The following is a 22,552-nucleotide window of genomic DNA, read 5'->3' as shown; positions in this document are numbered from 1 at the left end:
GAAAAGGCAGCGCTTGCCCCTCCCTCATTACCACCACTGAGGTGCCCTTGAGCAAGGCCCTTAACCCCAACTGCTCCAGTGGAGCTGATCAGTGGCCATCAGGTCAGACTGTGGTTGTACTGGTCAGCTTCCAGGTATGAATGTGTGTGAGAATGTGAACAGGGCACTCCTGAAAAAGAGAGCATTGCTCTCAGTGAGACTCCCCCTGTATAAATAAAGGTAAAAAAAAAAAAAAAAAGTGATGTCATAAATCCCACTGGGATATCATCAGTGATGTCATAAATCCCACTGTGACATCATCAGTGATGTCATAAATCCCACTGTGACATCATCAGTGATGTCATAAATCCCACTGTGACATCATCAGTGATGTCATAAATCATACTGTGACATCATCAGTGATGTCATAAATCCCACTGATGACATCATCAGTGATGTCATAAATCCTACTGTGACATCATCAGTGATGTCATAAATCCCACTGTGACATCATCAGTGATGTCATAAATCATCAGTGATGCTGGTCTCATTGGCCAGACAGCAGCCGAGTTGCAGGCAAGGCCACGCAGCGGCCGAGCTGCGAATGGAAGCTGCAGGGCCAGCTCTAGGAATCGAACACACATAGCGCGCGAGATCCCTAGTTCTTCAAAACATCAATTCTGAATCCCTCTACCCAAAAGTCCCAGAGACCAATCGTGTACTGTGCAGCAATGTTGGGCAAACCATTGAACAATTATTTCCAACATGTCATTAATGTTCTGCTTGCACCTGCATTACTTCCTGCCTTTTAGACACAAACTGGCTGCTGGGAAAAAGGCTTTAAAAAATGACATTCTAGGGTTGGACAGTTATCCATGTTTCCATTAGACAATTAAAAGAGGCAGACACAGAACCAGAGGTCCTATGAGTACACACACACACACACACACACACACACACACACACACACACACACACACACACACACACACACACACACACACACGCACACGCACGCACACAGACAGACACACACACACACACACACACACACACACTCAAAACACACACACACACACACACACAAAAACACACACACACACACACACACACACACACACGCAAAAAACACACACACACACACACACACACACAAACACACACACACACACACACACACACACACACACACGTGCCTCAGCAGGGAAGGATTTATGACATCACTGATGATGTCACAATGTCTATGACATCACTGATGATGTAATAAATCAGTGATGAGGTCAATTAAACGGTTGATTTTTTGATGTCATAGACATTGTGACATAATCAGTGATGTCATAAATCCTTCCCAGCTTAGGGTGCCACTTCCAGGCAGCGTTGCCAGGTGTACGTTAATTATCATATTTGTACGATAATTTCACCCTCTACGATGTACGCTCAATAATGCCACAATCCCTATAATGTACAATAATTTGATAATTTTGTGACACTTAGTTGTAATCATACTAATATGGATCATGTCTGTTTATACATGTCTTCTCACAACGTCTTTGCAGCCAATCATGCATTCATGTTCAGTGCTGGAATTTCCTACTCAAGTAGAAGTATTATTATTTTTAATTTTTTAGTATTATATATTTATTTTTTAATCGTCATCATGATATATCATCAGTGGGCGGGGGCTGTTAGTGGGCTGTCTGTTGATGTAACGATTTGTGACATCATCAGTGATGTCATAAATCAGTGAATTGTGATGGCATCAATGATGTCACTTGAGGAATTGTGATGTCATCAATGATGTCACTCAAGCAATTGTGATGTCATCAGTGATGTCATTTGAGAAATTGTGATGTCATCAGTGATGTCATGAATCCTTCCTGGCTGATGCTATATAAGTGGTGGAAGCGCGGCCAGAAAGCCATTAGAAGAAGAAGAAGAAGGTGGAAGGTGGCCGCTGCTCGTGTACGATAATTTCCCTCCAGAAACGATCATTTTGACCCTCAGGTACGATAATTCAACATTTCCCACATGGCAACACTGCCTCCAGGAGAAGGACAAAAATCCAGATCCCAAAGAGATGAATAAATTGCAGGTCAGAGTGGATGATGTGGAATTCAACGCCTGCAAGGCCGTCCTCTGCAGCCAATACTTCCACGCTCTCTTCACCCATGGCTGGATGTCCCAGGACAACATCTACGACATGGCCGGCCCCGTGTCGGCAGACATGATGCGTCTCCTCATAGACTACGCCGACACCCGCTCTGTCCCGGTGACCGAGGACAACGTGGAGGAGCTGTTGATAGCAGCAGACTACCTCGGCATCATGGGGGTCGTCCGCTCCTGCTGTGAGTTCCTGGAGGCGCGGCTCTGCCCGGAGAACTGCATCGGCGTCTTTAAGTTTGTAGACTTCTACTACTGCCCGGACCTGAGGAGCAAGGCCTTTCTCTTCATCCTGGAGCACTTTGAGCAGATCGCCGCGGCCTCCGAAGAGTTCCTGGAACTCCCTCTGGAGCAGCTGATGGACATCCTGGGGCGGGAAGATCTGAACGTGAGGCAGGAGAGCACGGCGTTCGAGGCCGTGCTCCGCTGGACCGCCCACTCACCTGAGGAGCGTGAAGGTCACATGTCCGTGCTGCTGCCCAAGATCCGCCTGGGCTTGATGACCACCGACTACTTCATCAACCAGGTGAAGAACAACAGTCTGGTTAAGGACAACGCCGAGTGTGAGGCGGTCATCATCGACGCAGAGAGGGCCATGGATGATGTCATCACCAACAGACCCTCCAACCCTCTGACACGCCCGCGCCTGCCTCATGCCGTCCTGTTGGCCATCGGAGGCTGGGGTTACGGCGATGCAACCAATAGAATTGAGGTATACGATCCCCGCGCCGAGCTCTGGATCAATGTACCAAACGTTGAACTTGAGTCTCCCCGGGCTGAACACGGCGCCGCTTTCCTAAATGGCGCCGTCTACTGTGTTGGCGGCTACAACCCTGACCATGACAACGATCTCAGCAGCGTGCGGACGTTCGACCTCCGTACTCGTACTTGGCACGATGTGGCACCCATGCATAATCCCCGGGGCTCTGTCAGCGTGGCAGTACTGAATGGCAGTATCTATGCCATGGGAGGCCAAAATGGAAACGTCTGTCTCAACAGTGCCGAGCGCTATGATCCTCAGACCGACAAGTGGACTCTGCTCCCACCCATGAATGAGCAGAGGAGCTACGCCAGCGCCACAGTACTCAACGGCAAGTTGTACATCTGTGGTGGTCACGATGGGAAGAGGAGCCTGAACACAGCTGAGTGCTACAACCCAGACACCAACCAGTGGACAAAGATCGCCCCCATGAGCAGCAGGCGCAACTTCTTGGGCGTCATCGCCTACAGACAGCGCGTCTACGCAGTGGGCGGCTACAACGGCACCACTGACCTGCGCAGCGCCGAGGCCTACGAGCCACTAACCAACACGTGGAGCGCCATGCCCGACATGCTGACTCCACGCTGCGACTTTGGCATTGAGGTGGTGGACGACCAGCTGTTCGTGTGTGGAGGCTTCCACATCTCCGATAAGGTGGAGCGATACGACGAGAGCACCAACGAGTGGCACGAGGCCTGCAGTATGAGGATGCCACGCAATGGGCTCAGCTGCTGTGTGGCACATGGACTGTCCAACATGGCCGAGTACGCCTCGCCTCGCCACACCCTGCCCTGACCCCTCCCCCACACCCTGACGCCTCCCCCAGCCACGACCCTGACCCCTCCCCCACACCCTGCCCTGACCCCTCCCCCACACCCTGCCCTGACCGCCTGCCCTGCCCTGACCCCTCCCCCAGCCCTGACCCCTCCTCCACACCCTGCCCTCTCCCCCTGCCCTGCCCTGACCCCTCCCCCACACCCTGCCCTGACCCCTCCCCCAGCCCTGACCCCTCACCCACACCCTGCCCTCTCCCCCTGCCCTGCCCTGCCCCCTCCCCCAGCCCTGACCCCTCCTTCACAGCCTGCCCTCTCCCCCTGCCCTGCCCTGACCCCTCCCCCACACCCTGCCCTGACCCCTCCCCCAGCCCTGACCCCTCCCCCACACCCTGCCCTGACCCCTCCCAGCCCTGACCCCTCCCCCACACCCTGCCCTCTCCCCCTGCCCTGCCCTGCCCCCTCCCCCAGCCCTGACCCCTCCTTCACAGCCTGCCCTCTCCCCCTGCCCTGCCCTGACCCCTCCCCCACACCCTGCCCTCTCCCCCGGGACTTATTTCCATTGTGGTCTTAGTAGTGAGATGTTTTGGAGGTGCGTTCGTACGTGTGTGTGTGTGTGTGTGTGTGTGTGTGTGTGTGTGTGTGTGTGTGTGTGTGTGTGTGTGTGCGTGTGCGTGCGTGCGTGCGCAGCATCTGTACTGTATACATGCTGTATTAGTAGTTTTAGTAGAATCTAGTATCTCCGGTGACTATGTAATTCTCGTTGATACATCTGCTCATGAGTGATGTTTCTTTTGAAAATCTTTTCGTACGAGACAAACTAGCACTGATAGCACCACATGTAGATTTCTCGGGGGCCGTTGTGTCTCCTATTTGCAAATGTGGACAGTGGAGGGGTTTTCTTTATAATACTTAATTACTTTTTTTATGACCAAATTTTTATTATGACATTATAGACATAACATTCACATTGACATGTTGGCTGCTTTCATTCCCCTTCCCCATTCACCATCTCCTGTACACACCAAAACATATAAAAGAGCATACATACAATCACATATACAATGTAGATATACACCTGCATGCAAGCACGCTATACAATATGATACACTTTACACCACTCGACGTAGGCTATATCGTTTTACTAATTCGATTGCATCTGTAAGAGCTTCAATTGTTTCCCTTTTTGCACCATTTACCCTTGCTATAGATGATTCTAAAACAAGAGTACTATGAAATAAAGACATCCACTGATCTACTTTAAGGACATGAGGTGGTTTCCATCTCATTACCAGAATCTTCTTTGCAGCTGTAAGGCCAGAGAAAAATATTTGCTTGGTTTTACCAGACATATTGATAGAGGAATCATCATTTAACAACATAACATTAGGTAAACAGGGTATTTTAGAGCCAATAATAACTGATAAAATCAGTGCAATCTGTACCCAAAATGATCTTACACCTGAGCATTCCCAAAACATATGGATATAGGTGCCAATTGACTTTTGTGAACATAGCAAGCAAAAAGGGGTTGTAGTTATCTGTAATTGGCAACACTTTCTAGGTGATAGATAGAATCTATGAATCATTTTATAATGTAACAGTTGATTATTATAATTGCGGGATGTGGCAGAGATGTTTCTCCATACTCTTTTCCAGTCTATTATCAGTCCATAATCTTTCAAATCAATATTCCAGACTTTAACAATTCCCATATAGCTTTGGGTATTGTGTTGTATCTTTTTATATACATGCGACACAAAACCCACCCCAGGTTTAGATGTTTTAAGCATTTCCACCATTGGGTGCATTTTGAGAGGCTGGTTCCATGGCACACCATAGGTGCGCATAGACGTCCGGAGTTGTAAATAGAAAAAAAAGGATGAGCCAGGTAAATTAAAATCTCTTTTTAACTCTAGGAAGGACTTTAATCCTTCATCATTCATAACATCCGGTAAAGTATGAATCCCTTGATTCTGCCACTGTGGGAAATAGATGGGTTTCTCCCCAATGTTCAAGTGGTTATTCCTGAATATTGACGTATCGAGGTGCCAGATCGATCCCCAATCACCGAACTTTTCTACACAATTCCATATATGAATAGAGTGAGCGACAATTGGACCAAAATGTTCAAGACAGTAGTGGTCAGATAAATCAGAAAACAGAACATCTTTAAGTAGAAGTGGTGACACTATTTGTTTTTCAATCTCTACCCACGACACCTTAGAATTATTATTGAACCAATTCTTTAAAGGGCGAAGCATGAAAGCATAATAGTACATTTCAAAGTTTGGCACATTTAGACCTCCAGACATTCTATCATGCTGTAATATAGTTGTTCTAATTCTAGGGAACTGATCTTTCCAAATGTATTTTGAGACACAACCTTGAAGTTTGTCCCAAAATCTAACAGGTGGTGACAGTGGAAGCATACTGGCGAAAAAGTTTACTCTTGGCAGAATATTCATTTTCACTATTGAGATACGTTCAGCCAAGGATAATGTTAAATTGGCCCATTTGTCCATATTCGCCTTTATAGAGTTGAGCAAGCTTCTATAGTTTTGAGTTATAATTCTCTCTAAAGATGGGTGTATATCTATTCCCAGGTATCTGAAGTTTTGTACAATCGGAATCTCTGTACGTATATCCAAATCTGTCATTGCTGCATTCAAGGGTAGTATTAGTGACTTAGTAAGATTAATTTTATAGCCGGATATTGCACTAAATTTTTTAAATAAGTCCAGAACCACTGGGAGTGTTGTAGGAACTTGGTCCATGAAACATAATACATCGTCAGCGTATAAAGAAATTTTATGATGTGAGTGATTAATTATTATTGGTTTCGCTGCCTCAGATAATCTAATTTTTTGGGCTAATGGTTCGAGGGAAATTGCAAATAAATGTGCAGAGGCGGGACAACCCTGTCTTGTGCCACGTGCAATAGGGAATTGTGGGGAACACTGATTACCTGTTAGAACCATGGCTGTAGGATTATGATACAATATTTTTAACATTTTCATAAAAGTATCACCGAATCCCATATTATTCATTGTGCACCAAAGATAAGGCCATTCAAGCCTGTCGAACGCTTTTTCAGCGTCGACTGACATCACTGCACAAGGCGACTGCTGATTGGATGCACCATGGACAATATGGAGAAGACGGCGGATATTATCAGATGATAACCTTATTATTATTATTAACAAAACCCGTTTGATCAGGATGTACTACTGTTGGTAATACTGACTCAAGTCGACGAGATAAAACCTTGGCATATAGTTTAATATCTGCATTTATAAGTGATAAGGGTCTATAACTAGAACATAAAGTGGGGTCTTTTCCTTTCTTATGTAACAATGAAATAATGGCAGTATTTACGTCTCTATGGAAACCCCCTTGAGTAATAGCAGTATATATCATATCCAACAGCAATGGGCCAAGGTCGTCCCAAAAATACAAATAAAATTCTGGAGGGAGGCCATCCCATCCTGGTGATTTTCCTTGTTTCATAAGTTTTAAAGAGTCATATAGTTCTTGTAATGTTATAGGAGAGTCCAGAAAGATCATGTCACTGGTTGTAAGTTTAGGTAGATTCAAGCCGGAAAAAAAGTTTTCCAATTCCTTTGTTGGTGCATCAAATTCAGATGTGTATAAGGTTTTATAGAAGAGCTGAAATTCACGACTAATTAGAAGTGGGTCATTGAGTAAGATACCGTCATTGCTCATTATAGTCGGAATGTCAGCTAATCGTTCATTCATCCGAATTTTACTGGCCAGCAAAAAGCTTGGACTGCTACCATCTAGGTAACTGGATTGCCTAGCTCTATGCACTAGGAATTATCCACGTTTTTGATTTAGCACTTTTAACTCTGATTCAATATTAGATAATATCTTTTGCCTATCTGCATCATATTGATTTTGCTGTTGGATAATTAATGCTGATTGAGTAGTCTCCAGATCAGTAATGGCTTTAAGTTGTGTTTTATTCAAACCAGATGAAAATGCTATTGATGTATTACGAATAAATCCCTTAATTGCACTCCACAAAAAACGGATGTCTTTGACTGAGTTCTTATTAATTGAAATAAATTCTTGAAAACCAGATTTAAATTGGTCACTGTACTCCTTGTTTTGCAGCAATGTCAGATTGAGTCGCCATCTACTGGCCCTTGCTGGAATATTAGGGAAAACAAGAATGCACAGATTTGCATGATGGTCAGACATGGACATATGTTGAATTTCAGATTTCTTTACAAGAAGAGACATTCTAGAGGAAATAAAAATATAATCTATTCTTGAAAAAGTTTGATGTCTAGCAGAAAAGAAAGTATATTCTCTCCTTGCGTGGTGCTTAAGTCTCCAGATGTCAACCAGCGAAAAATTAAATATCAGTTTCTTTAAAGCAGAATCAGCTGAAGAAGTAAATTGGGTGCAGTGGGATCGGTCTAGAGAATGATCAAGGACAGCGTTCATGTCACCCCCTAAAATTATCTGATAACCAGTCATATTTGTTATAATGTTTGATAGCAAGCAGAAAAATCTAGATTCATACGAGTTGGGTGCATAACAAGTAATAATTGCAATCTTCTCACCTGCAAAAGTTCCTTTCAAAAAGGCAATTCTCCCATCTTGATCATTCCCTTTATCAACAATATGGAATTTTAAGTTATTGCGCATAAGTATGATAACTCCCTTAACTTTATTATTAGCAGAAGAAGAGGCAACAACTCTATAATTATTATTTTTGATCTTATTTATATCTTTTTCCATCACATGAGTTTCCTGAAGCATCACAATGTCTGCCCTTTTTCTGCCAATAATATCAAGGGAGGCAGCAATCTTGATATCTGTATTAAGGCCTCGTACGTTCCATGAGAGAGTGGTTAGATTAGCCATAATGTAGAAACATGTGTTTCACTTTTCTTTTTTTCTTTATATATGAAAGTATGTACATCTTAATCAGTGAAATTAAACAGTGTACCTGGAGCCCACCCTCATCCCCAATCTTATTTGCAACTATAAAATAGATAGAAAATGAAAGAAAAAGTTCCCGTTTGCAGCTCTCATCCCCCCTCCTCCCCGACCCTCCCAACAAAACCCAGAGAGAGGCAATAAATCGTATATAGTAGGTTAGAATATATTGAATAGAAAAGAAAACCTCTCTCTGACTTCCTGTACTTTGCTTCTCCTTGCAAAGCAGTACCATGAAAAGAAACAAAATAACGCTCAACGGCACCCCCCTCAGGTGCTCTCCCATTTTACACATAAGGGAAGTTTATAGCTTCTGGCTTGAGTAAAATTAACCTAAAACAAGGATGTAAAATAGGTTATGTGAGACCAATAGACAACCAGCCGAATGGTAGAAAGAGACAGAAAGAGGGGTGAAAAATAATAATAAATAAAATAAAGTCATTAGCTCCATCTCACAGTCAGGTATTACTCCAGGCCAGGAAGCGATAGTCGATATGAATTCAGTCTCGTATGTTCTCTGTCAAGCCAGTGTGAGTGACGTTAGGCTTTATGATGCGTTACTGTTATGCATGCAGCATGGTGTAGCTAATCCATACCTATTAAATGTTGCATCTGCAAAATTATAGCTCAGTTCTCTCCGTCACTAAGGCTTGTTATAATGACGCTCTCAAATTCTTCCCACACAATGCATCGCAGGGGCTGTGGCAGATTCCTCTATAGCGTCGGCTCTATCTCCTTTTTATAGAACTCCATTGCCTTAGCTGCGTCGGTGAAAGAGTGAGTTTTGTTCTTAAAAGTAATAAGCATCTTGGCAGGATGGACCACCCCGTACCGTAACGTAGTTTTCCTGAGGGCTTGTCGGACTTCAGTGAAGGCTGCTTGTTGCTCGCGTTGTTCCGCTGTCATGTCAGGATATATGCTTATCTTCTGCCCTTGGTAGAAGAGCCCTTGCTTCCCTCTTTCTGCAGCCAGACGCAGGATTGTCTGTCTCACCCCGAAGCTGTGGATTCTTGCAATCATGGTTCTGCTCCTCGTCTTGTCGTGGACCTCCGGGCCGATACGATGCGCGATATTTATCAATGGTGGAGGGCTGAGGGATTCCTCACCAAAAAGCTCATGTAGGAGTTTAGTCACAAAAGCCGTTGGGTTGCCTGCCTCGATTCCATTCGGTAGTCCAATTATTCGTAGGTTAAACTTCCTACTGTGGTTCTCGAGGGCATCTGTTTTCTTTTTCAACTTTGCAACTTCTGTTACAAGAGCGCCATTTTCTTTTTCCATCGCCGTGAGCCTAGTTTCGGTGTCATTTGCGGCAGCTTCAAGCGTTTCAACTTTGTTCAGGCAGCTTGACACATTTTCTTGTAGTTTATCTAATGTGTCTTTGATGGGCTTGAGATTTGAGGCGAGACCACCGGTAATTTCTTCACGAACAATTGTTCTAATCAGTTTTGCGAGCTCCGCGTTGTCCATTGTTAGTTTGGTCAGTGACCGTGTACTTGTTGCCGGCATGCAAACAAGATACTCTGCTCATCACCAACTTGTGACGCTAGAGTTATAAAGTAAAAAAACAGCGACTGCAATTTCAAAAGATAGTCATTTGCGACAATATTAGTAATTTAAGGGAGAGCTGGGTGCCGCGGCGCAAGCGTGGCATGTTCAATCCATGCCACCGGAAGTCAGACTCTAATACTTAATTACTATTAATTAATAGTAATTAATAATTATTACTATTAATATTTAAAATCTATTTGTGTATTATTGTCTTTCTTGGGAATGTTTTACTTAATTGAATTATTTGTATGTGTGAAGCAAGATGCACACTCTCTGCTTTCTTTTGTCATTATGTTGTATATCTAATCTATCTGGTCGATTGTACTCAGCTGACCTGTTTTTCTCTCTGCCAATTGGTGGAGAGATTTGACCTATTATATTCATATGAGTGCTCTTTCACTTCCTGCTTCATTCTGATGAAGGTCGCAATGACAGAAAAAAAAACATGCAATAAACCAACTGGGGGTACGGCTCTACTACACAGTGTGCAGACTCGACTTTTTCCCCCTGTTGCTGATCAATTTGTCCTACATCTGCACTGGATATGCGTGCTCTACTTTAGTCTGTGCTTAGGCTAACAGCTCTTCGGCTAACAGCTCTTAGGCTAACAGCTCTTACTGTAGGCTAACAGCTCTTAGGCTAACAGCTCTTAGGCTAACAGGTCTTAGGCTAACAGCTCTTAGGCTAATAGGTCTTAGGCTAACAGCTCTTACGCTAACAGGTCTTACAGTAGGCTAACAGCTCTTAGGCTAACAGCTCTTAGGCTAACGTACAGCTCTTAGGCTAACAGCTCTTACTGTAGGCTAACAGATCTTAAGCTAACAGCTCTTAGGCTAACAGCTCTTACTGTAGGCTAACAGCTCTTACTGTAGGCTAACAGCTCTTAGGCTAACAGCTCTTAGGCTAACAGCTCTTACTGTAGGCTAACAGCTCTTAGGCTAACAGGTCTTAGGCTAACAGCTCTTAGGCTAACAGGTCTTATGGTAACAGCTCTTAGGCTAACAGCTCTTAATGCAACTCACATAGAGGAGAAAGATGAGCAGATGAGAAAAGTAGAGAAAGTCCAAGACATGTAGAGGATGGCAGGACTGGGGAGTTGAAGGAGTGGTTGCCAAGGAAACCGAGGAGCAGATTGTGACACGGGGTCATCCCTATGTTCCCCGGGTCCTATGTTCCCCGGGTCCTATGTTCCCCGCTTTTCCCAAATAGGGTCCTATGTTCCACGCTATGTTCCCTGGGAGAGGTTAGGTTTTGGGTTAGGGTCTGGGGGAGGTTAGGTTTAGGCGTGGGGGGTGGGAGAGGTTAGGTTTTGGGTTAGGGTCTGGGGGAGGTTAGGTTTAGGGTTAGTGAAAAACGGGGAATATAGAACCCGGGGAACATAGAACCCGGGGAACATAGACATGATCCCTGTGACACTCAAGACTGGAAAACTGTCGCAAATAGTTGCAGTGCCACCATGGCCGTAACTAGCTATGAGGACGGGGAGATCCGGACCTCCCCTAATATTTCAGAGGGATTTTTTTTTTTTTTAATAAAACAATCTGCATGGAAAAGCATGAAAAACACGGGATCGCTTTTATTTTGAAACGAAAGGCAGGTCAGGCAGGAAGTCATCTGATGCCGCGTCCGCGGTAACTTGATTCCGAGAGAGCAGCAGCATGGTGGTGAGTAATGACTGTCTGTCTGCCTGGCGAGATAATTGAAGGTGAGCGAGCTGCGAGACAGTGAGCGAGTGAACGACAGACAGTGAGTGACACTGACAGATTTTTTAGCAACAACCAAGAAAGTAAGTGTCTAGTCTGTCTCTTAACTCATTCAGGGCCAATGACGTCTTTGACGTGTTATCAGGAATAGCCCAGAGGGCCAATGACGTGTTTGACGTGTTTTTGTTTTTATTACTGCAGCGCGTAGTTCAAACACTTCCTCAGCCTGTGACATAGTATCAGGTCCCTAGCATCTAAGACAACACGTGAACAAACACATACCGCAGCTGTTGTTTTGAAATTGAGCAGGAGGAAAAGCAGAAAACGGATAAACGCTTCCTTATGCAGACAGGAGAAACGCCATTGAAACGCCCCTGGGCGCGCTGCAGGAGCTGGTCGCTTTCCTGTGTGCCAGCCGGGGGAAAACGGGAGAAAGTAATCCAGAGATGCGTTTGATCATCGGAGGAATGAGGAAATGATCGATCAGAGGGCGGTGAGGACGTGTTGAATAGCCGAGGGGAAAACGGGAACGATCAAATAGCAGGGAGGATAGGAGAGGGAGACATGGACGAGGACGGGTGGACCAGAACAAAACAAAATAAACACACGAAGGCAGAAGCGGCAGTCACAGCAGCCCGCTGTCCGTTCTCAAGAGCTATTCAGTTGGTTCATGAAATCGCTGGGCTGCGTGCCCTCCAGTGTTGCTCCTGGCCAATCCCGGCGCCACAGGGCGTGGTTATTGCTTATCCTATGTGGGGTTAGAAATCACGCAACGAAGGGGGATCGTGTGTGTGTGTGTGTGTGTGTGTGTGTGTGTGTGTGTGTGTGTGTGTGTGTGTGTGTGTCTGTCTGTCTGTCTGTCTGTCTGTCGGTGTGTCTGTCTGTCTGTCTGTCTGTCTGTCTGTCTGTCTGTGTGTCTGTCTGCACACTCACTCACACTGCTGTATTGTTGAATGTAAAAAAAAAGCACTTCATGTGTATATATATATATATATATTTATTTATTTTTTCATTTGTGTCATAACGAATAGTATTTACATGTCTGATGTCAATACAGTTCAAAATAAAAGAATTGAGAGCGAGTTCTGCCTGAGAATGTGTATTTTACATAAATTGCCTTTTCTCCTGTTTGTCATCTCACCTGTTTGAGACCTTTTGGGTGAAAACAGGGTGTATATAAATGGATATAAGTAGAGTACAGAACATGCTAAAAGCTCACTTTTTTTTTCCTGGTGAACCCAGAGACGTACATCTTCATTTTGAGGTATTGCAAATCACTCTGGTGCTAATAGATAATTTACTGTGGGTCTTGAAAGATGACCAACAATTATGAAAATCTTTGGCCTGTGCTAAATATTGGCAGTCCTAAACTGGCCATGAATGAGTTAAGTAATGTTACCTGTGTGACACGTTGGGATGCTATTGGCTAATCATGCATGATGCCAATTGCCAAGCTCCCGAAGTCAGGTATGCAGGTGGCTATATGCATGGTTTCAGTTTCATGACCCAATAAGTAACAAAAAGAGGTGGTGTAAAGTTAAAAACAACATTATATTTTATTTTATTTTTCAATCGTTCCTATCAGGAATAAATAAATGTCCCTCTGTATGTTTTTTTTTATTATCGATGATGACTTTGTGTGTTGTGTACGGCTTGGGTTGTGTACCTGTGTTTGTAGGTGTCATTTTGATATGAATTTGGCTAAAACAGTTTGTGTTTGTTAGTTACAATTATGTTGACAGGAGAGCTGAGCAGGTGGTGACATGAAAGAGAATATACTGAATAATGACATCACAACAGTATAATCCTAATGTTGATTTAAAATGATATATTACTCTAAATATGGCTAAAAAAAACCTCAAATCTTTTTTCGGCGGCGCCCTTGCGGGCGCCACCGAATGCGCCTCCCCTTGCTGGTTCTCCCCTATTTCGGAATCCTGGTTACGGCCCTGAGTGCCACGGAGTCCAAGTAAACGTGCTGATTGTGGTCTTTAAGGCTCTACGTCAAACTGCTGCCCCCTACAGTACCTGCACAGAGTTGTTTCACCTGCTCCTCACTGCCCATGCACAAGGCCAACAAGGTACTCTGAGAAGTCCACACCAACTTCAAACCGCGCTGTGGCCAAACATCTGGCTTTCAAAGGCAGCTTCCAGCACTATGGAGCCACCATCTAGGACCCACGACTACACAGATCCAACATCTAGGGGTGGGCAACTATTTTTCATGGGGGGCCACATGAGAAACCCAGATTGTTGCCAGGGGCCGAACAAATATTGTCATGCCGTAACCGAGGGATGGGCAACTTTGATGATGCTGAGGGCCGAACGGCGCCAGCGCGAAAAATTTGGGGCATTTGAAGCCAGGTTTAGAGGAATAACTAATTTTAAATGAACAGTTGTGATGTAATTATTCCCCCAGCCGGGGGCGGCTGTAGCTCAGCAGGTAGAGCGGGTCGTCCACTAATCGCTTTGGATAAAAGAGGCCAATTAGAATTTCCACTAGCCAAAATGTTTTTCTTGAAATAAACCAGAATATGAGTGGGTTAATTTAAGCATAAGTATCAGTAAGTGGCCCGGGATTCTCAAAGCCCGTTGAGGGTCACACGAACAAAAAAGCACTCTTGAAGCTAAAACAAAATCCAAAACCAACGAGTTAATTATTTAATTTTCTACTTCAATGTAGAACAGTAATTTCTTACACATGAGATTACTTTTAGCCTTTTAGTTATAAAGATTATTGAAAGATATTCCATATTCCAGACTGAAATGCTATAACAGAAGAGTATTGGCCAGAATGACATGAACATTTGGACACTTATTCAGCGGGTATCTTGCATGTTGCGTTCAGGTGCACTGTAATTCTTTTTTTTTACCATTCCAGCGCGGGCCACACAGGGGGCGCCCGTGGGCCGTATGTGTGCACTACACAGATCCACCACCAGGGAACTGACAAATACGCAGGCGTTCAAACATGCCTGAAAGCGAGACTTGAATACGCACACATTGCCATGATCGACCAGAGGGTCAACAACAGCCACCAAAACATGGCGGAGAACACCCACTTTCTCCCCTCTCTCTCTCTCCATCTCTCTCTCTCACACACACAGAGAGAGTGAGGTCCTATGAGTACACACACACACACACACACACACACACACACACACACACACACACACACACACACACACACACACACACACACACACACACACACACACACACACACACACACTGTCTTCATTAAAAGGTAACATAATGATGTGGCTTTTAAGCTGTCTCTCGAGCCTGAGGGAGCGGCCCTGCTGGGGAAAAGAGTTTTGATCAAAATACACTCATATGAAATCGAGGAAAGGCTTTTTAGGAAATCAAATCAAAACAAAGTGTTAAAATAAACGATCTCAAGTACTAAAGACTGCCTAAAGCCTAAAGACTGGAGAGCAGATCTAAAGACTGCCTAAAGCCTAAAGACTGGAGAGCAGATCTAAAGACCGCCTAAAGCCTAAAGACTGGAGAGCAGATCTAAAGACCGCCTAAAGCCTAAAGACTGGAGAGCAGATATAAAGACTGCCTAAAGCCTAAAGACTGGAGAGTAGAACTAAAGACCGCCTAAAGCCTAAAGACTGGAGAGCAGATATAAAGACCGCCTAAAGCCTAAAGACTGGAGAGCAGATCTAAAGACTGCCTAAAGCCTAAAGACTGGAGAGCAGATCTAAAGACTGCCTAAAGCCTAAAGACTGGAGAGCAGATATAAAGACTGCCTAAAGCCTAAAGACTGGAGAGCCGATATAAAGACTGCCTAAAGCCTAAAGACTGGAGAGCAGATCTAAAGACTGCCTAAAGCCTAAAGACTGGAGAGCAGATATAAAGACTGCCTAAAGCCTAAAGACTGGAGAGCAGAACTAAAGCCTAAAGACTGGAGAGCAGATATAAAGACTGCCTAAAGCCTAAAGACTGGAGAGCAGATCTAAAGACAGCCTAAAGCCTAAAGACTGGAGAGCAGATATAAAGACAGCCTAAAGCCTAAAGAGTGGAGAGCAGATATAAAGACCGCCTAAAGCCTAAAGACTGGAGAGCAGATCTAAAGACTGCCTAAAGCCTAAAGACTGGAGAGCAGATATAAAGACTGCCTAAAGCCTAAAGACTGGAGAGCAGAACTAAAGCCTAAAGACTGGAGAGCAGATATAAAGACTGCCTAAAGCCTAAAGACTGGAGAGCAGATCTAAAGACTGCCTAAAGCCTAAAGACTGGAGAGCAGATATAAAGACAGCCTAAAGCCTAAAGACTGGAGAGCAGATATAAAGACCGCCTAAAGCCTAAAGACTGGAGAGCAGATCTAAAGACTGCCTAAAGCCTAAAGACTGGAGAGCAGATATAAAGACAGCCTAAAGCCTAAAGACTGGAGAGCAGATATAAAGACCGCCTAAAGCCTAAAGACTGGAGAGCAGATCTAAAGACTGCCTAAAGCCTAAAGACTGGAGAGCAGATATAAAGACTGCCTAAAGCCTAAAGACTGGAGAGCAGATATAAAGACTGCCTAAAGCCTAAAGACTGGAGAGTAGAACTAAAGACCGCCTAAAGCCTAAAGACTGGAGAGCAGATATAAAGACTGCCTAAAGCCTAAAGACTGGAGAGTAGAACTAAAGACTGCCTAAAGCCTAAAGACTGGAGAGCAGATATAAAGACCGCCTAAAGCCTAAAGACTGGAGAGCAGATATAAAGACTGCCTAAAGCCTAAAGACTGGAGAGTAGAACTAAAGACTGCCTAAAGCCTAAAGACTGGAGAGCAGATCTAAAGATCGCCTAAAGCCTAAAGACTGGAGAGTAGATATAAAGACCGCCTAAAGCCTAAAGACTGGAGAGCAGATATAAAGACTGCCTAAAGCCTAAAGACTGGAGAGCAGATATAAAGACTGCCTAAAGCCTAAAGACTGGAGAGCAGATATAAAGACTGCCTAAAGCCTAAAGACTGGAGAGTAGAACTAAAGACCGCCTAAAGCCTAAAGACTGGAGAGCAGATATAAAGACTGCCTAAAGCCTAAAGACTGGAGAGTAGAACTAAAGACTGCCTAAAGCCTAAAGACTGGAGAGCAGATCTAAAGACTGCCTAAAGCCTAAAGACTGGAGAGCAGAACTAAAGACTGCCTAAAGCCTAAAGACTGGAGAGCAGATCTCTGCTGGGGGAGTTGAAGAGGTGAGAAGGAGGGTCACAGAACCTCCTCCCTGCTCCTGTGGCCCTGGCTGACCTCTGACCCCTCTGGTCAAATACATTGAACTCTATTGTAGGATAAAGCCCTTGAGATGAATCCTCTTATTTTCAAGACGGTCCTTGAAACGCAAATACATATTTTCTTTACTTTTACCTTTTACAATGTATACAGGGTGAGTCTCACTGAGAGCAATGTTCTCTCGTTTAGGAGCGCTGTTTCGGAGGCTTCGCATCAACACCAAGCGCCCTCCAGCTCCCGGGGCAGATTCTAGGCCTTCCGAGTCCACCCAGCTCCTTGGGACCATTTGCCGGGTCTGTCGAGACCGATGACATCACAATGCCGCCCTGTGACAGCATGACAGATGTGATGTCCTTGCAGATGATGTCACGGTCGAGTATGACGTGACGTCACCCCCCGACACCCTTTACAATGAGGACGTCACCATCTCCGAGGATAAACTAGGTCTCGGCCAGCAATGGCGACCTACGGAAGAACCAACTAGTTTGATCCGGGCTCGTAGGCCGTGCTGTGGGATGTGTGCCAGCCGGGTAATAACTTGCCTTGCTTCTATGGTCATACATGATGGTCACACGATCCTTTAACGACAACCGCATCCACCGTCCAGCGTTTGTTATCAGAACCGATGTTGGGGAGAGCAATGGAGTTAGCAATGCCAACGATGTAGCCGAGCTGCAGCAGACGGGGGTGGAGGGTCCCGTTCATAAAGTCCAGCCGGGGGTCCGGCCGCCACCTTCTGCGGGGTGTTTCAGATGTGGCGGGACTCATGGACATGTAGTTCTAACGTACGTTCAGTCAGGAAGACTATAATCTGCACTTTACTGCACTTCCTCAGTTCACTTCTTATTTCTCCACCCCTTCAAATCCGCTCAAATAGCCTGTCAACTTCCGGGCTTCAATTGAATAATCAGCTGTTTTCCGCCTGGTCTCTATTATCCAATAGCATAGAGTCACATCACCTCTCACCCCCACACACCTCCATTGTAAGCCTATCACATTGCTTTTCACCCCTCATCGTAAGCCAATCACATGGCTGTTGTCCTAATAAATATGCTTGTTTCTATCCTTTCAGCCTCCCAACCTTGCTGCTGACTCTCACACCCTCCACCTCTCCTTCTCCACCCAGTCTTCACAGACTCATCAGATCCTTCAGTCTGAAGAGTCTCATCAGCTTCAGAAGGAGAGGCATCACCATCACCACCACCAGTATCTAGACTCTACAGGGGGATCTATCTGGCTGCTGCTCCAACATGGTATATATTTATTTTTTAATCATCATCATGATATATCATCAGTGGGCGGGGGGTGTTAGTGGGCTGTCTGTTGATGTAACGATTTGTGACATCATCAGTGATGTCATAAATCAGTGAATTGTGATGGCATCAATGATGTCACTTGAGGAATTGTGATGTCATCAATGATGTCACTCAAGCAATTGTGATGTCATCAGTGATGTCATTTGAGAAATTGTGATGTCATCAGTGATGTCATGAATCCTTCCTGGCTGATGCTATATAAGTGGTGGAAGCGCGGCCAGAAAGCCATTAGAAGAAGAAGAAGAAGAAGGTGGAAGGTGGCCGCTGCTCGTGTACGATAATTTCCCTCCAGAAACGATCATTTTGACCCTGAGGTACAATAATTCAACATTTCCCACCTGGCAACACTGCCTCCAGGAGAAGGACAAAAATCCAGATCCCAAAGAGATGAATCAATTGCAGGTCAGAGTGGATGATGTGGAATTCAACGCCTGCAAGGCCGTCCTCTGCAGCCAATACTTCCACGCTCTCTTCACCCATGGCTGGACGTCCCAGGACAACATCTACGACATGGCCGGCCCCGTGTCAGCAGACGTGATGCGTCTCCTCATAGACTACGCCGACACCCGCTCTGTCCCGGTGACCGAGGACAACGTGGAGGAGCTGTTGATAGCAGCAGACTACCTCGACATCATGGGGGTCGTCCGCTCCTGCTGTGAGTTCCTGGAGGCGCGGCTCTGCCCGGAGAACTGCATCGGCGTCTTTAAGTTTGTAGACTTCTACTACTGCCCGGACCTGAGGAGCAAGGCCTTTCTCTTCATCCTGGAGCACTTTGAGCAGATCGCCGCGGCCTCCGAAGAGTTCCTGGAACTCCCTCTGGAGCAGCTGATGGACATCCTGGGGCGGGAAGATCTGAACGTGAGGCGGGAGAGCACGGCGTTCGAGGCCGTGCTCCGCTGGATCGCCCACTCGCCAGAGGAGCGTGAAGGTCACATGTCCGTGCTGCTGCCCAAGATCCGCCTGGGCTTGATGACCACCGACTACTTCATCAACCAGGTGAAGAACAACAGTCTGGTTAAGGACAACGCAGAGTGTGAGGCGGTCATCATCGACGCAGAGAGGGCCATGTATGATGACATCACCAACAGACCCTCCAACTCTCAGACACGCCCGCGCCTGCCTCATGCCGTCCTGTTGGCCATCGGAGGCTGGGGTTACGGCCATGTAACCAATAGAATTGAGGTATACGATCCCCGCGCTGAGCTCTGGGTCAATGTACCAAACGTTGAGCCTCCCCGGGCTGACCACGGCACCGCTTTCTTAAATGGCGCCGTCTACTGTGTTGGCGGCTACAACCCTAACCATGACAACCTTCTCAGCAGTGTGCGGAAATTTGACCTCCGTACTCGTACTTGGCACGATGTGGCGCCTATGCATAATCACCGGGCCTGTGTCAGCGTGGCAGTACTGAATGGCAGCATCTATGCCATGGGAGGCCACAATGGAGACGTCCAGCTCGACAGTGCTGAGCGCTATGATCCTCAGACTGACAAGTGGACTCTGCTCCCACCCATGAATGAGCAGAGGAGCGAGGCCAGCGCCACAGTACTCAACGGCAAGGTGTACATCTGTGGTGGTGACGATGGGAACAGGGACCTGAAGAACACAGCTGAGTGCTACAACCCAGACACCAACCAGTGGACAAAGATCGCCCACATGAGCAGCAGGCGTGGTTCATTCGGCGTCATCGCCTACAGACAGCGTGTCTACGCAGTGGGCGGCTACGACGGCAGCACTGACCTGTGCAGCGCCGAGGCCTACGAGCCACTAACCAACACGTGGAGCGCCGTGCCCGACATGCTGACTCCACGCTACGCCTTTGGCATTGAGGTGGTGGCCGACCAGTTGTTCGTGTGCGGAGGAGGCTTACACAACTCCAATAAGGTGGAGCGCTACGACGAGAGCACCAACGAGTGGCACGAGGCCTGCAGTATGGGGATGCCACGCGATGGGCTCAGCTGCTGTGTGGCACATGGACTGTCCAACATGGCCGAGTACACCGCGCCTCGCCCTGCCCTGACCCCTCCCCCAGCCCTGACCCCTCCCCCACACCCTGCCCTGACCCCTCCCCAAGCCCTGACCCCTCCCCCACACCCTGCCCTGACCCCTCCCCCAGCATGGAGGAGCCTGCCGGCATGTCAGGAGGATCCATCTAGTTGACTTTAGTTTATATGTTTGACACTTCAATTTAAAAAGACATGGCTGCAACACAAAGTACCTGCACAATTAAAAGAGGGTAACACAAAAGGGGTTTTCTTTATAATACAATTATTAATATTAATATTTAAAATCTATTTGTGTATTATTGTCTTTCTTGGGAATGTTTTACTTAATTGAATTATTTGTATGTGTGAAGCAAGATGCACACTCTCTGCTTTCTTTTGTCATCATTATGTTGTATATCTAATGTATCTGGTCGATTGTACTCACCTGACCTGTTTTTCTCTCTGCCAATTGGTGGAGAGATTTGACCTATTATATTCATATGAGTGCTCTTTCACTTCCTGCTTCATTCTGATGAAGGTCGCAATGACAGAAAAAAAACATGCAATAAACCAACTGGGGGTACGGCTCTACTACACAGTGTGCAGACTCCACTTTTTCCCCCTGTTGCTGATCAATTTGTCCTACATCTGCACTGGATATGCGTGCTCTACTTTAGTCTGTGCTTAGGCTAACAGCTCTTAGGCTAACAGCTCTTCTTAGGCTGACAGCTCTTAGGCTAACAGCTCTTAGGCTCACAGCTCTTAGGCTCACAGCTCTTCGGCTAACAGCTCTTAGGCTAACAGCTCTTAGGCTAACAGGTCTTCTTAGGCTGACAGGTCTTCTTAGGCTAACAGGTCTTCTTAGGCTAACAGTTCTTAGGCTAACAGGTCTTCTTAGGCTAACAGCTCTTAGGCTAACAGCTCTTAGGCTAACAGCTCTTAGGCTAACAGGTCTTAGGCTAACAGCTCTTCGGCTAACAGCTCTTAGGCTAACAGGTCTTAGGCTAACAGGTCTTCTTAGGCTGACAGCTCTTCGGCTAACAGCTCTTAGGCTAACAGGTCTTCTTAGGCTGACAGCTCTTAGGCTAACAGGTCTTCTTAGGCTAACAGTTCTTAGGCTAACAGGTCTTCTTAGGCTAACAGCTCTTAGGCTAACAGCTCTTAGGCTAACAGGTCTTCTGAGGCTAACAGGTCTTAGGCTAACAGCTCTTCGGCTAACAGCTCTTAGGCTAACGTACAGCTCTTAGGCTAACAGCTCTTACTGTAGGCTAACAGCTCTTAGGCTAACAGGTCTTAGGCTAACAGGTCTTAGGCTAACAGGTCTTAGGCTAACAGCTCTTAGGCTAACAGCTCTTAGGCTAACAGCTCTTACTGTAGGCTAACAGCTCTTAGGCTAACAGCTCTTAGGCTAACAGCTCTTACTGTAGGCTAACAGCTCTTAGGCTAACAGGTCTTATGCTAACAGCTCTTAGGCTAACAGCTCTTAATGCAACTCACATAGATGAGAAAGATGAGCAGATGAGAAAAGTAGAGAAAGTCCAAGACATGTGGAGGATGGCAGGACTGGGGAGTTGAAGGAGTGGTTGTTTGTTTGTTTGTTGCCAGGGGCCGAACAAATATTGTCATGCCGTAACCCAGGGATGGGCAACTTTGATGATGCTGAGGACACGCATGAGGGGACAAGCACGAGGGGACACGCACGAGGACACGCACGAGGGGACATGCATGGGGACATGCACGAGGGGACATGCATGGGGACATGCACGAGGACACGCACGGGGACATGCACGAGGACACGCGCGGGGTCACGCACGAGGGGACACACATGAGGGGACACGCACGGGGACACACACGAGGGGACATGCACCGGGACACGCATGAGGACACACGAGGGGACACGCAGGAGGACACGCACGAGGACACGCACGAGGGGACATGCACGAGGACACGCACGAGGGGACATGCACGAGGACACACACGAGGGGACACGCACGAGGGGACACGCACGGGGACACACACGAGGGGACACGCACGAGGGGACACGCACAAGGGGACACGCACAAGGACACACACGAGGGGACACGCACGAGGGGACACGCACGAGGGGACACGCACAAGGACACGCACGAGGG

The 22,552-nt window shown here is 46.3% G+C and overlaps 2 protein-coding genes across 2 annotated transcripts in view; one reads left to right on the top strand and one right to left on the bottom strand.

Moving 5' to 3' along the window:
• LOC310795032 (IQ motif and SEC7 domain-containing protein 2-like) overlaps positions 1-22,552 on the bottom strand; it is a gene marked incomplete at both ends in the record, with an annotated part of 280,546 nt that overhangs the window by 141,036 nt on the left and 116,958 nt on the right.
• On the top strand, positions 18,823-20,595 carry LOC310794468 (kelch-like protein 10; the record flags this gene model as incomplete). Its single annotated transcript, XM_083656457.1, has 1 exon — positions 18,823-20,595. One exon carries the CDS (start codon positions 18,823-18,825, stop codon positions 20,593-20,595), a length of 1,773 nt encoding a protein of 590 aa, XP_083512583.1.

This window comes from Poromitra crassiceps (genome assembly GCF_964638095.1).
Source record: "Poromitra crassiceps genome assembly, chromosome: 20".
Lineage (NCBI taxonomy): Eukaryota > Metazoa > Chordata > Actinopteri > Beryciformes > Melamphaidae > Poromitra > Poromitra crassiceps.
The sequence above is the reverse complement of the archived record's forward strand: the minus strand, read 5'-3'. Positions and strand labels throughout refer to the sequence as shown.